At 34.0% G+C, this 13,616-nt stretch overlaps 1 protein-coding gene across 1 annotated transcript; it reads left to right on the top strand.

The window, feature by feature from the left end:
• Positions 1-4,447: 4,447 nt before the first annotated feature.
• Positions 4,448-12,922, top strand: LOC110115060 (probable chlorophyll(ide) b reductase NYC1, chloroplastic). The gene is made up of 10 exons (XM_020848178.2): positions 4,448-4,922; positions 5,282-5,360; positions 5,491-5,626; positions 6,155-6,229; positions 6,332-6,527; positions 8,156-8,224; positions 8,794-8,933; positions 10,703-10,825; positions 11,545-11,737; positions 12,396-12,922. Exons 1-10 carry the CDS (start codon positions 4,530-4,532, stop codon positions 12,579-12,581), a joined length of 1,590 nt encoding a protein of 529 aa, XP_020703837.1. The 5' UTR covers positions 4,448-4,529; the 3' UTR covers positions 12,582-12,922.
• The last annotated feature ends 694 nt before the right edge of the window (positions 12,923-13,616 follow it).

Genomic DNA, 13,616 nt, shown 5'->3' with positions numbered 1-13,616 from the left:
CCTCTTTATAATTTATAAAGCAAGATTGTGATAAAAAAATTAAATATCATAGAGATAATAAATTCATAATTTAATACCATAGACATAGAGACAAATTTAATAATTGTCATTCAATTGCTTATATCAATTTACATGAAAAACTCAAAACTCAAAACACTATTGGTAAATCTAATATTTATCAACTAAATTTGTGTGATCAAATGATGGATTCCCAAACACTCCACCAAAATCTTGCATCCCAAATGCTTATGAATCCTCACATGGTATTTCATCTTCATCAAATATATTAGCTGAGTTGTCTTCATCTGTAAACAATTAAGAAATATATAAAATAATAAGTATATATTTTATATTACACTTAAAAGATATAAGTTAATTTACAATCATACTTGGGATTGATCCCGTTGGTGTAATTTTTGGTTCTATATCAGTAGGAATTCCATCCTCTTTATAAATTTTCGTCTCCAAGTCTTCACAATGTAATTCTGGAGTTGGTTCATCATCAAGGATCCAAAAGTCAATAAGTTCAATACTTATGTAGTCCAACAGATCATAACTTCTTTTTCTAAGTTGCAACCAACATAATTATTATAAAAAAATTAATAATATGATGTGCATCATTATTTAAAAAGATATTTAAAATAGGTTCCAATAATACATATTTTTTAAACTGAGATTGTAATGAACATATACTAGATCATTCAGCCTTTGGTGCTCAAGATGATTTATTCTTTTTATATGAATCTGCTCAAACACACTCCAGTTCCTCTCACAACCTGATGAAGATGATGTCTGACTAAGAATTATAATAACCACTTTTTGTAGATTTGGTCCACTAGAGCCGAACATCTTTCATCATTCATATGCAAATCAATAAACCTTGCATTAATTTGCTTAAATAGATTTATTATAAACAAAAGAATCATAATTTATCATCTCAAAAAATAAAATCTAAAAAATTTGTCATCTTATCAGATTGCATTTCTTTTGACAATGTTAATGCAATTGGCCTCACTTCATTCAATGCCAAAAATGGTTTAGCACATATAACTTTATTACCAATTAGTTCTATTAAACCTTGCATAACTTCAGGGTTGTTGTAGTAATTTTTCTTGTCATACTGAAGTGACGGTTAAGAAAATAAGCTGCTGAATGAATTCCTTGTCCTAGTTGATTATCTCATCGATCTTCTCTTTATGATACTAGTGAAGGGCTTGTACATTCTTTTGTTGTGTACCTAATTAAAATAAATTATTGTATATGCATTTCACATAAAACGAGCCTATAAATGAAAAATATCATCACAAACTCATTTATATAGTTATGAACTTATGATATTAATGAACAATGAATCAAATAAAACTTAGGCAAAATCGTAAAACCTGGCATTAAGGTAAGATGAGTGGGTTTTCTTTGACCTACGATCAAGCTGGATGCTATAAGCTTCCCTCAACTCCACCTTTTGCTTCTTCGATCAAAGATGGAAGAGTAGAATAGGAGAAGAGTTGGAATCGCGACTTGCCGAAGAGGAGATAAGTTGGGATCGCGACATGGGAGGAAAAACTGAAGCTGCGTATGCGTATGCGTATGAAGCTTATGGACTTATTAGGGATTTAGTCATTTATGGTTATACGGTTCAGTAAAACCTTTTTTAATCGTGGATTGCAAAATCAATGGTGGACAAAAGCATTATTTTAAACCAACTGGTTCGTTCAAAACCACCCGGTTCTCCGGTTTTATGGTTCAACCGACGGTTCGTCCGATTTTTAGCCGATTCGGTGCTGAACCAATTAACAAGTTCTACTTGACCGGTCAGCCGACCGGTTCCCGGTTCAACCGGCTGAACTGACCGGTCCGATCCGATTTTCAAAACAGTACGCTGAATAAAACTATTGTTGAATACACACATGTACGTGAAAAAGAGCGTGCTACATTTCCTTATAAAATTTACTAGTTTTAGTACAAATGCAAAATTTACTTCTATTAAGATGATAGAGTGAATTGAACATTGAGTATGATATTAAATGTTTATTATGTTATATATACTTTAAAATTTGTGTAAGTAAGAAAGACTTGTTAGAAATAAATGACTAATTTAGATTGACTTAAGACACATTATCTTATACAGGAGCGTGGTCAGACAAACTTTCATTTAAAATAAAAATTGTGATATAATCATAAAAATATGAAAAGAATGCATAAAGAGATAGATTGACATGATATGATACACCAACGGGTATGAAGTAATTACTACTGATATAAAAACTACCTAAATTAAATTACTTATAATATGATTAATTCTTATAGGATTGACCTACAAGACTGGATAAAGGAAAAATATCACAAATAGTTGGATGTTTTTTTGTACTTATAATGATTGCACATACATATAACAGGAATATATATATATATATTAAGCAATCTTGGGCTCGTTGGATTCTTCTCATCGAACCGCTCTATTTGACTATGAGCATGTCATATCTTGATATCAATTGTTCATCCAAATGATGCTCTGAAGTTTTCAAGTATGTTTTGATCATTTGATTTGAACTCATTTGGGCTCGGATTAGACTGAATTTGGTGTCATTGAGTTCTTCTGCCTTAGATGTTCAATTTGGCTATAAGTATGCTAAAATAGGAGTTTGGATGGCCCCAAATTTAATTTTGGAAACTTCCAACTCATATATTACATTGAGATTCGTGCCGATCAAGATGATTTTTTTGGTGACATATTATAATTTATAATTTTTAGAAACTGTGTCCTATCAACAAGTTATTAAACTTCACTATCGTAAATCTTGAATATGAAAATGAAGAAAATAATAAAGTGTTATAGATGAGATAATGCGCAATATCATACACATATTAAGCACCCCCAACTCTCAACAATGGCAAATAGAATTGTACATAAATATACATAAAAATGTCCACAGCTTTGTATACATTATTGAAATAGATTATTAGAATGATGATAAATGTGATTCATAACACTCCTATGTGATGTGTCATAATCACCATTACTTTGATCAAATTTATTTTAGTAAACACTTATTTCGGTTGCAATAATAGGCAGGTTGTGGTTTTACTAATGATATAAGTTAGTCTTACAACTAACTTAGGTATGAATTTTGCTCGCCAAAAGGATTGAATGGGCGCAAATAAAACACTTAAGAAGCATTGATGTAGGAAATTTGGAATACATTATGATGCTTATTTTTTATGTATTTGAAATTCACTCAAATTGAATGAATTTCAAATGCATAGAAAACTCTAGCTAGTGATCTCATATTTCCACTCACATATGCCCCCAGTTGTCGATGTGATTGTCAAACATTGCCCAACACTAGGGGTGCAACCGAGTCTGAGCAGACTTGCGAGGCGGCTCGGGCTCGACGAGCCGAGCTTTAGAGCTTGTGAGTCAAGCTCAAACACAGTTTCGACCTCGAAGGCTTAACGAGCCAAAGTTCGAACACTCTGTTGCTTGACTCGAAAGCTCGTGTAAGAGAAGACGATCCAGGCGGGAGCGGGATTCGGGAATCAGATTTTGTAGGCGGGAGGGAGCGGGATTCGTAGGCAGGACCAGGATTCAGGAATCATATTTCGTAGGCGAGAGCGGGATTCACAAGCGAGAGCAGGCTTTGACGGAGCTCGACAGGATGATGAAGCTCGCGTGTTAGGACGATGAGCTTGCGGCGTCAACGACGGGAAGATAGTCGATGGAGGTCGACATAGCTCGGGATGACGAGCGGGATTTACGGACGATGCATGTCAGAAAGGAGCTCGACGAGCCGCTCGACTCGACTTGTTTCGTGAGCCCAGTTGAGCTCAAACTCGAGCTCGATACTTGGAAGTCAAGTTTTACTCGAACATCCCTTGACTCGAGCTCGACTTGACTCGACTCGACTTGGTTGCACGCCTACCCAGCACACATTGCACCTCCCGTTATAGTCTATGTTATTGTTGCCCACTGCCCCCTACAATCCCTGATCGTCACTGAATCACCACATGCAACTATACATCATATTCCAATACATTTTAAATATATTATAACGACACAAAATTAATTCAGTGCATTAAATTTACATCCAACAAATTAAATTATATATTTTTAAAATGCATACATCCCTATTAATCTACATTTATATCCGATCAAATAATCCCAATCTAATCGCCTACTAATTGAACCGACTTGTTTGCCGAAATTTAGCCCCACATAAAAATGGTATAAACATAAATGCTCTTCTCCGCATAAAATCAATGGTAATAATTCAACGTACCTCTTTACGGATGATGCAGATTGCTGTCTCGCATGCATTACACACCCATACAAGAATGAAACCTTTGGCTTGCGAAGCGAAACAGCTGACGTGGCCTGTAGCGTGTGGGATTGGGTTATTGAAACGTGTGGTCATCACGTTGCTTGAGAGGCCAAGAACAAAGATATTTCGCCCCAGCTCTCCTCTCTGCCTTTATACATCCGCAGGAGGACCTCGTCATCGTCGGCTCCTTCCCCCTTTTCTTTCGGAGCGATGGCCGCGGTCGTCAACCTGTCAGTTACTTCTCTCGAGTATGTCGGCGGAATCAGTCTCCCTCGAGTCGATCAATGCCGGAGGCTGCGGCATCTAGGGGCAATTGAAGGAGTAGCGTCTTCTTTGTGTTCGTTGAGGGTGCGCCGGAAGAGGATCGGCTTGCTTCCGTGCAAAGCCTTCGGATCGGAAGATGGAAGGGGTTCTAGTACGGGGGATGGAGATGGAAATACGGGCGGTGTTGAGGAGAAGAGTTATGTTTTCTCTTCGAAGGCGAAGCGGAAGGGGCCTCTTTACTCGCTCAAATCTTTACTTGTTAGGATTTCAGGAGTGAAGTCTCCGCCTGAAGGACCGTATAGGAAGATCGTGGAGAAAGCTGAGGATATCTTCTTTTCGGTGAGTAAGGAGTAGGTTAATCTTTATAATTAGATGTCTGTTTTAAGAGTTTCAATTATAGTTCCAGAAGTTTAATTATTTTATTCAAGTGACATTGCTGCAAATCAGGTTGATGGAGTGTATAGTATTACTTGAATCTGGATTTGCTTTAACTATTTTAGTATGAAATTGTCCTGGATATTTGTATGTGTTTTTTCATAATAGAGGTTCCCATAAATTTATTTAAATTCCTATTTTTCTAATATTTATTTAACTGGAGTTAGGGGTGCAAACTAGTCGACTCGAGTCAAGTTTTTTGCTTAATCATGCTAAGCTCATTTAGCTTATACCGAGCTTGAACTTGAACTCATTCATTGCAGGTTTCTACGCAAGTAGGAAGATACCTTCTTACTATGATGAGTACAGGTGTTATACTTGCAATTGGATTTCAGTTATCAGGTTTGTGAGGTCTCAGTTTGCATAACATATTCAATTCTCTCCTTTCTTTTTTTCTTCTTGTTTTATCTCAACCTTTCACCATCCTGATTGTTGAAGTATATTTTTTTTTCTTTCACTTTCTACTGCAAAGGTGGGGATGCTGAGATGAACGCACTGATTTGGTATAGCTGGCTTGGTGGGATAATTATTGGGACAATGATAGGGGCAAACATTGTTTTAGAGGAATATTGCAAAGCTGGTCCTCGCAATGTTGTCATTACAGGAAGGTACTGTGTTTATCACACTATCCTTGTGAATGGCAAAGGACGTCATTCTTAGCTGTACTTGAACTTTTATTAAGCTGGAAAACGTTTTACTGGTTTTGTTATTTTATTGTGAAACCTGCTGGTGGTAAACGTAGGGGGTACAGTCCAATGACTTGTACTGATGGAGTAATGGGTTGATTAACAGCAGAAGTAGGTGATATGACTTTGAACCTTTTTGGTGTTGTTTAGTGTTCATCTAACTTTGAGTTAACCTTTTTAACTCGAAACATGGCCAAATTTCCATTTTTTTGGTATCTTTTGTTGCTTAGTGAGTCATGTTGATTTGGGCCTACTGCCAAAGTATTTGCAATTTTAATGCTTATTGTGTCATGTTGAAAAAAATGTTATATACTTTTAAAGATAGTTGGGTGTGTACTTTAAGGTTTAGTGTTGGCTTTTATGAGTTGTAATTATTTGTAAGAAAAAGTTTATTGCTACCGGTTAATTTGGCATCTAACTAATCCTTTTGTAATTTTACTTGTTTCACAGCACAAGAGGATTAGGTAAGGCTCTTGCTCGTGAGTTTCTTCTCTCTGGTGATCGTGTTGTGGTTGCTTCCCGCAGGTGATATTTCCTTTTGAGATGAACCTTCCCACTGTTAGGCTTCAAACCTTTTTCATAGCTTCTCATATATTTGGAATCCAATTTGGTCCCTTTGAAAGGCAGTCCTGAGTCGGTGCAATCAACTGTAGAAGAACTTAATGAAAACTTGAAGGAAGGTATGTCTATTGCTGGGAGCAAAAGAAGTGTGAAACTTTCAAGTGCTAAAGTTGTTGGCATTCCCTGTGATGTTTGCAAGCCTGATGAAGTGAGGGACTTGGCCAATTTTGCTGTCAAGGAACTTGGCTCAGTTGACATTTGGGTATAGTGTCAAAATTTTAAGCATATTTGAGTTCATAGCATTCTGTGAATTTCGTTCATTGATGAATATCTTTTCTCATTTTACCTTACAATGGCAATAAAAAGCAATTATTAATCACTAACTGGTTTATATGGCAAATTAACCCATCCGATCTGTATTGTTGATAACTGATTATTCCTACTGTATTGTGAACAGTGTCATAACTGTACTATGCAGTTTAGATTTTTCTTGTATTTTCAGTCATTCTTAATTCAAAATAAAACATTAGAGTTTGGATCAGCAAATTTCTTTCAATTGTCTCGTGCTGTGGAGAATTTTTGAATTGACAACTGTCTAAATTGCTTTTCAATAGCTGAAATTTAAATAATTTTTAGAACGATGCCTCTCACTATAAAATATAAATCATTACCTTATGCAATGCCTTATGTTTTACATGTATGATAGCCAGCGCTGGAAACTAGACTGGAAAACAATGAACAAATATCATGTAATAAAGATATAATCTCTATTTCACAGTATTTCTGTTCATACCAAGTTAAAAAAATTATGAATTAACACCATCTAACTGCTCCTCCATAGTCCTTTCTAAATTTCTATCCTCTCTGACATTTCATGACCAGTATTGGTTGGGCTTCTTAAATGAACGGATATTATGTATTCATAGATTTTTGGATATTCTTTCGTTTTCCTCTTCTTTTTGGGTCATATTTATGAATAGTTATGTCCTTTGTTGGAAATTAAATTCAACTTAATTGTAATTCAAGAATTCTACAGGTTGCATGAAATTCTTAGGGAGGAGCCAAAGGTGACTAATTTAAAATCAATTAAGAGAATTATTTGTTACATCTTGAAGCTTCAAAGATCAACTAAGACAGCAAATCATCATCATGTTAGTCAAGAATCCAATTCATCAGAAAAGGACAAGTACACAAACATTCAACAATGTCACTTCAGAGCATTTGTATGGTAATATGTAGAGCTTATCTGCATAGAGGCAAATAATCAAACTGTGGATATCTTCACCAAACCACTTGTGGAAGATATATTTCATAAACTCAAGGCTACTCTTAGAATGAAGAATGGAAGCCAACTAAGTTTAAAGGGAGAGTTGGAAATTAAATTCAGCTTAACTTTAACTTCAGAACTCTTAGGATTTTAGTAGAATACTAATCATCAAGTTGTTTTGATTGATATGTTAATGACAGGTCATACATGTGTAAAGTATACAAAAAGTAACGAACATACCAAGAGTCAATATGGATATTGGAATGAACCCTTAGATGATTAGATGATTGTATAGTAACTCTTTGTTTAGAGTTGTTTTGTATCTAGAAATCTTCATGTAGCCCATATATACCCAGTGGTTCATTTTTGAATGTCAAAATATATAACTTGGGCCTAAACCCCCTCCAAATTTCATTTCTAGTTCCTTGTCTAATCTTGTGTTGGTCATGCTATTTCTCCTAATTTCTATCACCCTTCATATATCAATGTTATTTTTTTCTATTCCTCTCCAAATAGAAACTCTCTTGTTTTTTTTTTTAAATAAATATTCCAAAATATTAATGTCCACAAATATCAATTATCCTATGGAATTATTCTCGTGATGAACTTGTGTTAATTGACAGATAAACAATGCTGGGACTAATAAAGGTTTTAGGCCACTCTTACAGTTTACGGATGAAGATATTGATCAGGTATGATTTTTTTTTTTCTGACATCAAGATGACTACTATTTGTTTGCTTGTTCAGCTTGATTGCCGCAAACCTTGTTGATAGTTATTATTGGTGTTTATTGGCCACTCCTACAGTTTACAGATAAACAATGCTGGGACTAATAAAGTTTTTAAAATTTTCTAGGTTTGTTAATAACTTTATAGTTCATCAAAATCCCAATAAATTTATTGGAGTAAAACCTCTGTAAAATTGCCTTTGTTCAGTGCACAATTTTTAGAACTCCATTAGTGTTGATGCAAATCTAGTCATCCATCAACCGGTAAAATTAATAAAGTTTGGTAAAGCATCAGTAATATTACCAAAAATTGGTGCAATAATTGTAAATCTGCCAGGTTTGAAAAATCATTTGAGTTTTTAAGCATCCTTGGTTAAAAGAAAGTTGAAAACTTGAGTTTTAGTTCGCTAAACTTGGAAAAACATTGTTATAGTGACTTTTATAATAATTGGTCATTTTATAATGGTCACTTGTTACCTCTCTGCTTTGTGAACTTAGCGTTTTAACACTAATTCCACATTGCTTAATGGCCAGATTGTGTCCGCGAACTTGGTTGGGTCATTGATCTGCACAAGAGAAGCTATACGGGTTATGGGAGCTCAAGGGAAGGGGGGTCATGTGTTCAACATGGATGGGGCTGGTTCTGGGGGATCAAGCACGCCTCTGACTGCTGTGTAAGTTTGCATGCATTCGTAGTGCGGATCTTTTCATAAAGCTCTAATCCGTTGTCTGATTGCGTATTTCAACAGCATTAAGAGTTACAATTTAGTTTGTTGTTTTGGCAATAAAATCCCTTTCAACTAAAATATGCCAGCGTTATATTTAGCTATTGGGAGATTTACATACATGCCATCCTATACTATTATATTTAGATATTTAACACTAAAATTTAATATTACATACATAACACTCATAGTTCATTTTTATTTCAAATAAGAGTGGTAGAAATAAAATATATGAGTGGTAGGAAGGAAATATGAGTGACATATTTGATATTAAAATAATACAGGATGATATATATAATATTAAAGGTTTTGGTGTTAGATACGTCAATATGACAGTATAAAGTGGTATGAATGTAAATTTCCCTTAGCTAGGGAATTTTGTCTTCAGTTTTATGTCCATTCATTTTGTTGTTTGAATTTATGAGGAAATGTTTAACAAGTCCTTTGGAATCAGATGAGTTTCGCTTATCTCCGTCAATTATTTTGGTAGCTATGTAATCATGTGTAGCAATCCTCTTATTTATGATAGATGAATAACTTTTATTCTACTGTTCTCTCCATAACTGCTGATAAGATTTCATGCCAAACTCTGTGCATTTTATGTTCTTCTCTTCTAGGAGTAACCAAACGCATAAGTCGTTGTGGTGTAAGGATTGATCCACTTTTTTAAAAATATTACAATTAGGTCCCTGAGATCGAATGATGATGCAAATAAGTCCCTTTCATGATTTGTTTTGTTAAAAATTTCACTTCCTAAAATACTTTTGTTATAAGCTTGACCAAGGGATCTCATTAAGACAAAATGAGGCCTCCTAGCAACTTCACCCATCATCTCATGTGAAGTGATTCTCACAACTTTCTATGAATATGAGAATAAAAAACAAGAAGCTATTGTAATGAGGTGCTGATAATACTCTAGTTCTATAGATGCTCCCATCATCTTCATTTCAGATTTATGGTTTTGTTTTGTCTCACATTTGTCAAAGATTTCTTGTTAAGGCTTTGGCTCACACTCAGTAGATTTTTTTCTTGTTGTCAACAATTTTGAAGATGACTCGCAATTAAATCTAGTGAGATTTTCCTTTTCTATGTAGTCTTTTTTTTTTTTTGAACTTGCATTTGTTAAGGGTTTTTCTGACTTGCATTTTGTATCTTTTGAGTGCATTTAGTCTTCTTTTCCAAATGATTCATTGTGTAATCTCTGAGATTTGCCTCTTTCTCTTTTCACTAGATTTTCATCGAGAAAGAAGGATAAAGAATTCTAGAAAGCTGGGAAGAGTATTATGATAAGTAATATGTGTGGCATTCAGTTGCAAGCCACCCGTGCTCAAGTATTTGAACTAATGACAATTAACTAACAATGTGACGCCAACTGGAAATCACCATGGACCTGCTTTAAATTTCAAGAAGTGATAGAAACCTAGTTGTGATATTTTTGAAAAGGTTAACCAACTTGGGATCATCATGTAATTTACCCAAAACCAAATATGCAACCTAGATAGAAACAACATCAATTTTTTCAATTTGTAATATGCTCCTTATATCAAGGCGGAGTTAGCCATTGTCCTTTGCTGGTTTCTTCTTCTGAGAAATTCAGAAGATTTTGGAAGCTTGGAATTTTCTTTCTTCCATTGTTGAATTAACGGACCATGGTTTGCAACATGTTTATTCCTTGATTCTCTATTTTATGCTAATTTCCTTTTGTATCTAATTTGTAGCTATGGCTCAACAAAGTGTGGGCTTAGGCAACTTCGTAATTCACTTATGAAAGAGTGCAGAAGGTCCAAGGTCGGAATACACACCGCATCTCCGGGAATGGTTCTAACGGATCTTCTTCTAAGGTTATTCTTGCCTTTCTCCTCATGAATCTTATTAATTTAAACAACTAGTTTTTTTTGCTCAATTAAACATAATTTCAGTTTGATAGTTTTTTTAGTGAGTTTTGAATTTCTTTCATTTCATGCCTCTACTTCAAGTCTTATTAGTGCTAATAAGAAAAAGTTGTGCCCCCTATAATACTTGGAATCTAACTTCAGTTTACATAATATTAACAACAACAACAACATCAAGCCTTTGTCCCACTACGTGGGGTCAACTACATGAATCTTTTTTTGTCATTGTGTCCTGTTAAAAGTCAAATTCTCATTTAAATCTAATAATGAAAGATCATTTCTAATATTTTCTAACAAAGTCTTTTTAGGTTTAACTCTACCTTTCTTAATATAAGGCAAATCTAAAACCTCAACTTTCCTAACCGGGTCATCGGAAGGCATCCGTTTAATGTGACCAAATCATCTAAGACGACTCTCTCTAATCTTATCTTCCACTGGAGCTACTCCAACCTTTTCACGTATATGCTCATTTCGTATCCTATCTCTAAGGGTAAAGCCACTCATCCACCCAAGCATCCTCATCTCTACATCACTTAACTTAGGATTATGCTTCTCTTAAAATTTTCATAATATTATGCAAGGTAAAATTTTCATGCATAATCCCCTAAACAAGTAAATTATATATATAAAAAAAAACTATGCGTAACTTTTGTCTAGCAACTTTTCAGTGGTTCAAGCCTCAGAAACAAGCAAATGTTTAACATCATCTGTGAGCTACCAGAAACTGTGGCCAGATCATTGGTGCCAAGGATAAGAGTTGTTAAGGGTAGCGGCAAAGCTATAAATTACTTGACACCCCCTCGCATTCTGGTTGCCTTGGTCACCGCTTGGCTTCGCCGTGGTAGATGGTTCGATGATCAGGTAATCTTTTATTTCAAACTGGGTAAAGTATATTTACAAATTATTCTTACAGATTGCAATATCTTCCACCGCTATTAGTGATGTTATAATCAGGGTTGCTAACGATTTGATCTTAAGCCACTTCTAGACTTAAGCAAAATCTTGGCTTGATTCGATCTAAGTATGACTCGTTTACTTTGATTTGAGTTAAAAATTATCCTAACTTGATTATTTTTAGATCTTTTAAGCCAAAATTATAGCCCAACATCTATTCTTACACTTATATATCCACTTTTTAGAGTACAGCTCATTAACTCTGATCCGAGTTTTATTTGAGCAAAAAAATTATCCAATCTCGATTAATTTTCTATCTTCTAAGCAAAATTTTTAGTTTATAATATATATATATATATAGACAACCTGATTTCCAGAGAACTTGATCTTGTCCAACTCCAACTCAAAATCGGCTCGAATATTAGGCCGAGCTATATGACCTGTGGTTTAGGTTTCGTTTGGGACGATTTTTTTACTGTTTCTTAAAGCAACTTTCTAGTACATAAATTAAAAATTTTACTTTAAGAAACAGTAAGAAAGCCATCTCAAACAAAACCTTAGACTTGTTTTGCTTGATCTCAGCCATAATTAAAGTTTCTGAGTTATAGTCTCTTTTGTTTGTCAGGGTAGAGCACTCTATGCGGCAGAAGCAGATAGGATTCGTAACTGGGCCGAAAATCGGGCAAGATTCTCCTTCACAGATGCTATGGAGATGTATACAGAGAATGCCTGGGTGTCTGTTTTCTCTCTCTCAGTTGTCTGTGCCTTTATAATACTCTCCAGCTCAACTAATTCCGTTCATGGCACATAATTTACTCGGCATGATGATCATTTAGGGTTTTGGAGTAAACTATATTAACAACAACTATAAAATTCCTCCAAAGCAGAAGAAGAAAATTGCAGGAATACAGAAAATCATTATCAACCTTGATAATCTGCCACAAAGAAGGTATTTTTTGTTTCCTTTCAATCTTTTGTTTAAAGAAATTCTTCTGTGAATACAAAGGCAAGTTGTATTTTTCAACTTGTATTCTGATAATCCCTAGTGGCTTGTAAGGCGGGCTTAATTAGTTTACTGTATGGAACAGCTACTGTGCATTGAATCCTTGTAACTTACAGAAGAAATCTATCTATATCATTTGTTTTTTACTCCATTGGCAGTTAATAAAATGGCTAAATTAGTGAATGTAGACTGTCATATTTGTAGCTGCAATGGCTGATGATTTTGTACACTACAGCCTGCCTGATTATATGTAATCATGAGTAATTAAACATGATGTAAATTGTAAAATATAATTATGTATAGCCTGTTATATACTATAAGGCTATGAAGTATTGAAGTATCATATTATATATAAAATTATCATTAAATTAAGTACTCATTACGCTAATAAGTATTATAGATTTTTGCTATAAATATTAAATACATGTTCTAATATTTATATGACAAAAAAATAATTCTAATAAATCTAAAAATAATAATATAAAAGAAAAATGCTTCAGTTGAAACATTTTTTTTTTAAATTTTAAAGTGGTTTTTAAGTAAAAGAATTTTTTCAATATTCTTATTGAAAAAGTATAAATCTTAATATGCACAATTGCACATTATATTAAAAAAAAAAGTGGTTCAAGCCAATTTTCACAAAATAAGTATAAATCTTAATATGCACAATTGCACATTATATTAAAAAAAAAACAGAAGATAACAAATTTAATTTTTAATAATCTTATTTTCTCCAATTAAAAGCAGCTTTCTTACTACTTCTTAAAATAAAATTTTATATAAAAAATTTATTTTTTAAATTAAAATATTATTTTAAAAAATAATAAAAAAAATCTTCCCAAA

Source organism: Dendrobium catenatum, unplaced genomic scaffold, assembly GCF_001605985.2.
Source record: "Dendrobium catenatum unplaced genomic scaffold, ASM160598v2 fragScaff_scaffold_621, whole genome shotgun sequence".
Taxonomy (NCBI): Eukaryota; Viridiplantae; Streptophyta; class Magnoliopsida; order Asparagales; family Orchidaceae; genus Dendrobium; species Dendrobium catenatum.
Note: the sequence above shows the minus strand (reverse complement) of the source record. Positions and strands in the feature narration are given on the sequence as shown.

What these genes read in the sequence shown, in the direction of transcription:
- LOC110115060 (XM_020848178.2), top strand. Translation starts at nt 4,530, where the DNA reads ATGGCCGCGGTCGTCAACCTGTCAGTTACTTCTCTCGAGTATGTCGGC. An exon ending in AATGTTGTCATTACAGGAAG is followed by an intron (nt 5,627 to 6,154) that starts GTACTGTGTTTA and finishes CTTGTTTCACAG; the next exon opens with CACAAGAGGATTAGGTAAGG. An exon ending in GTAGATGGTTCGATGATCAG is followed by an intron (nt 11,738 to 12,395) that starts GTAATCTTTTAT and finishes TTTGTTTGTCAG; the next exon opens with GGTAGAGCACTCTATGCGGC.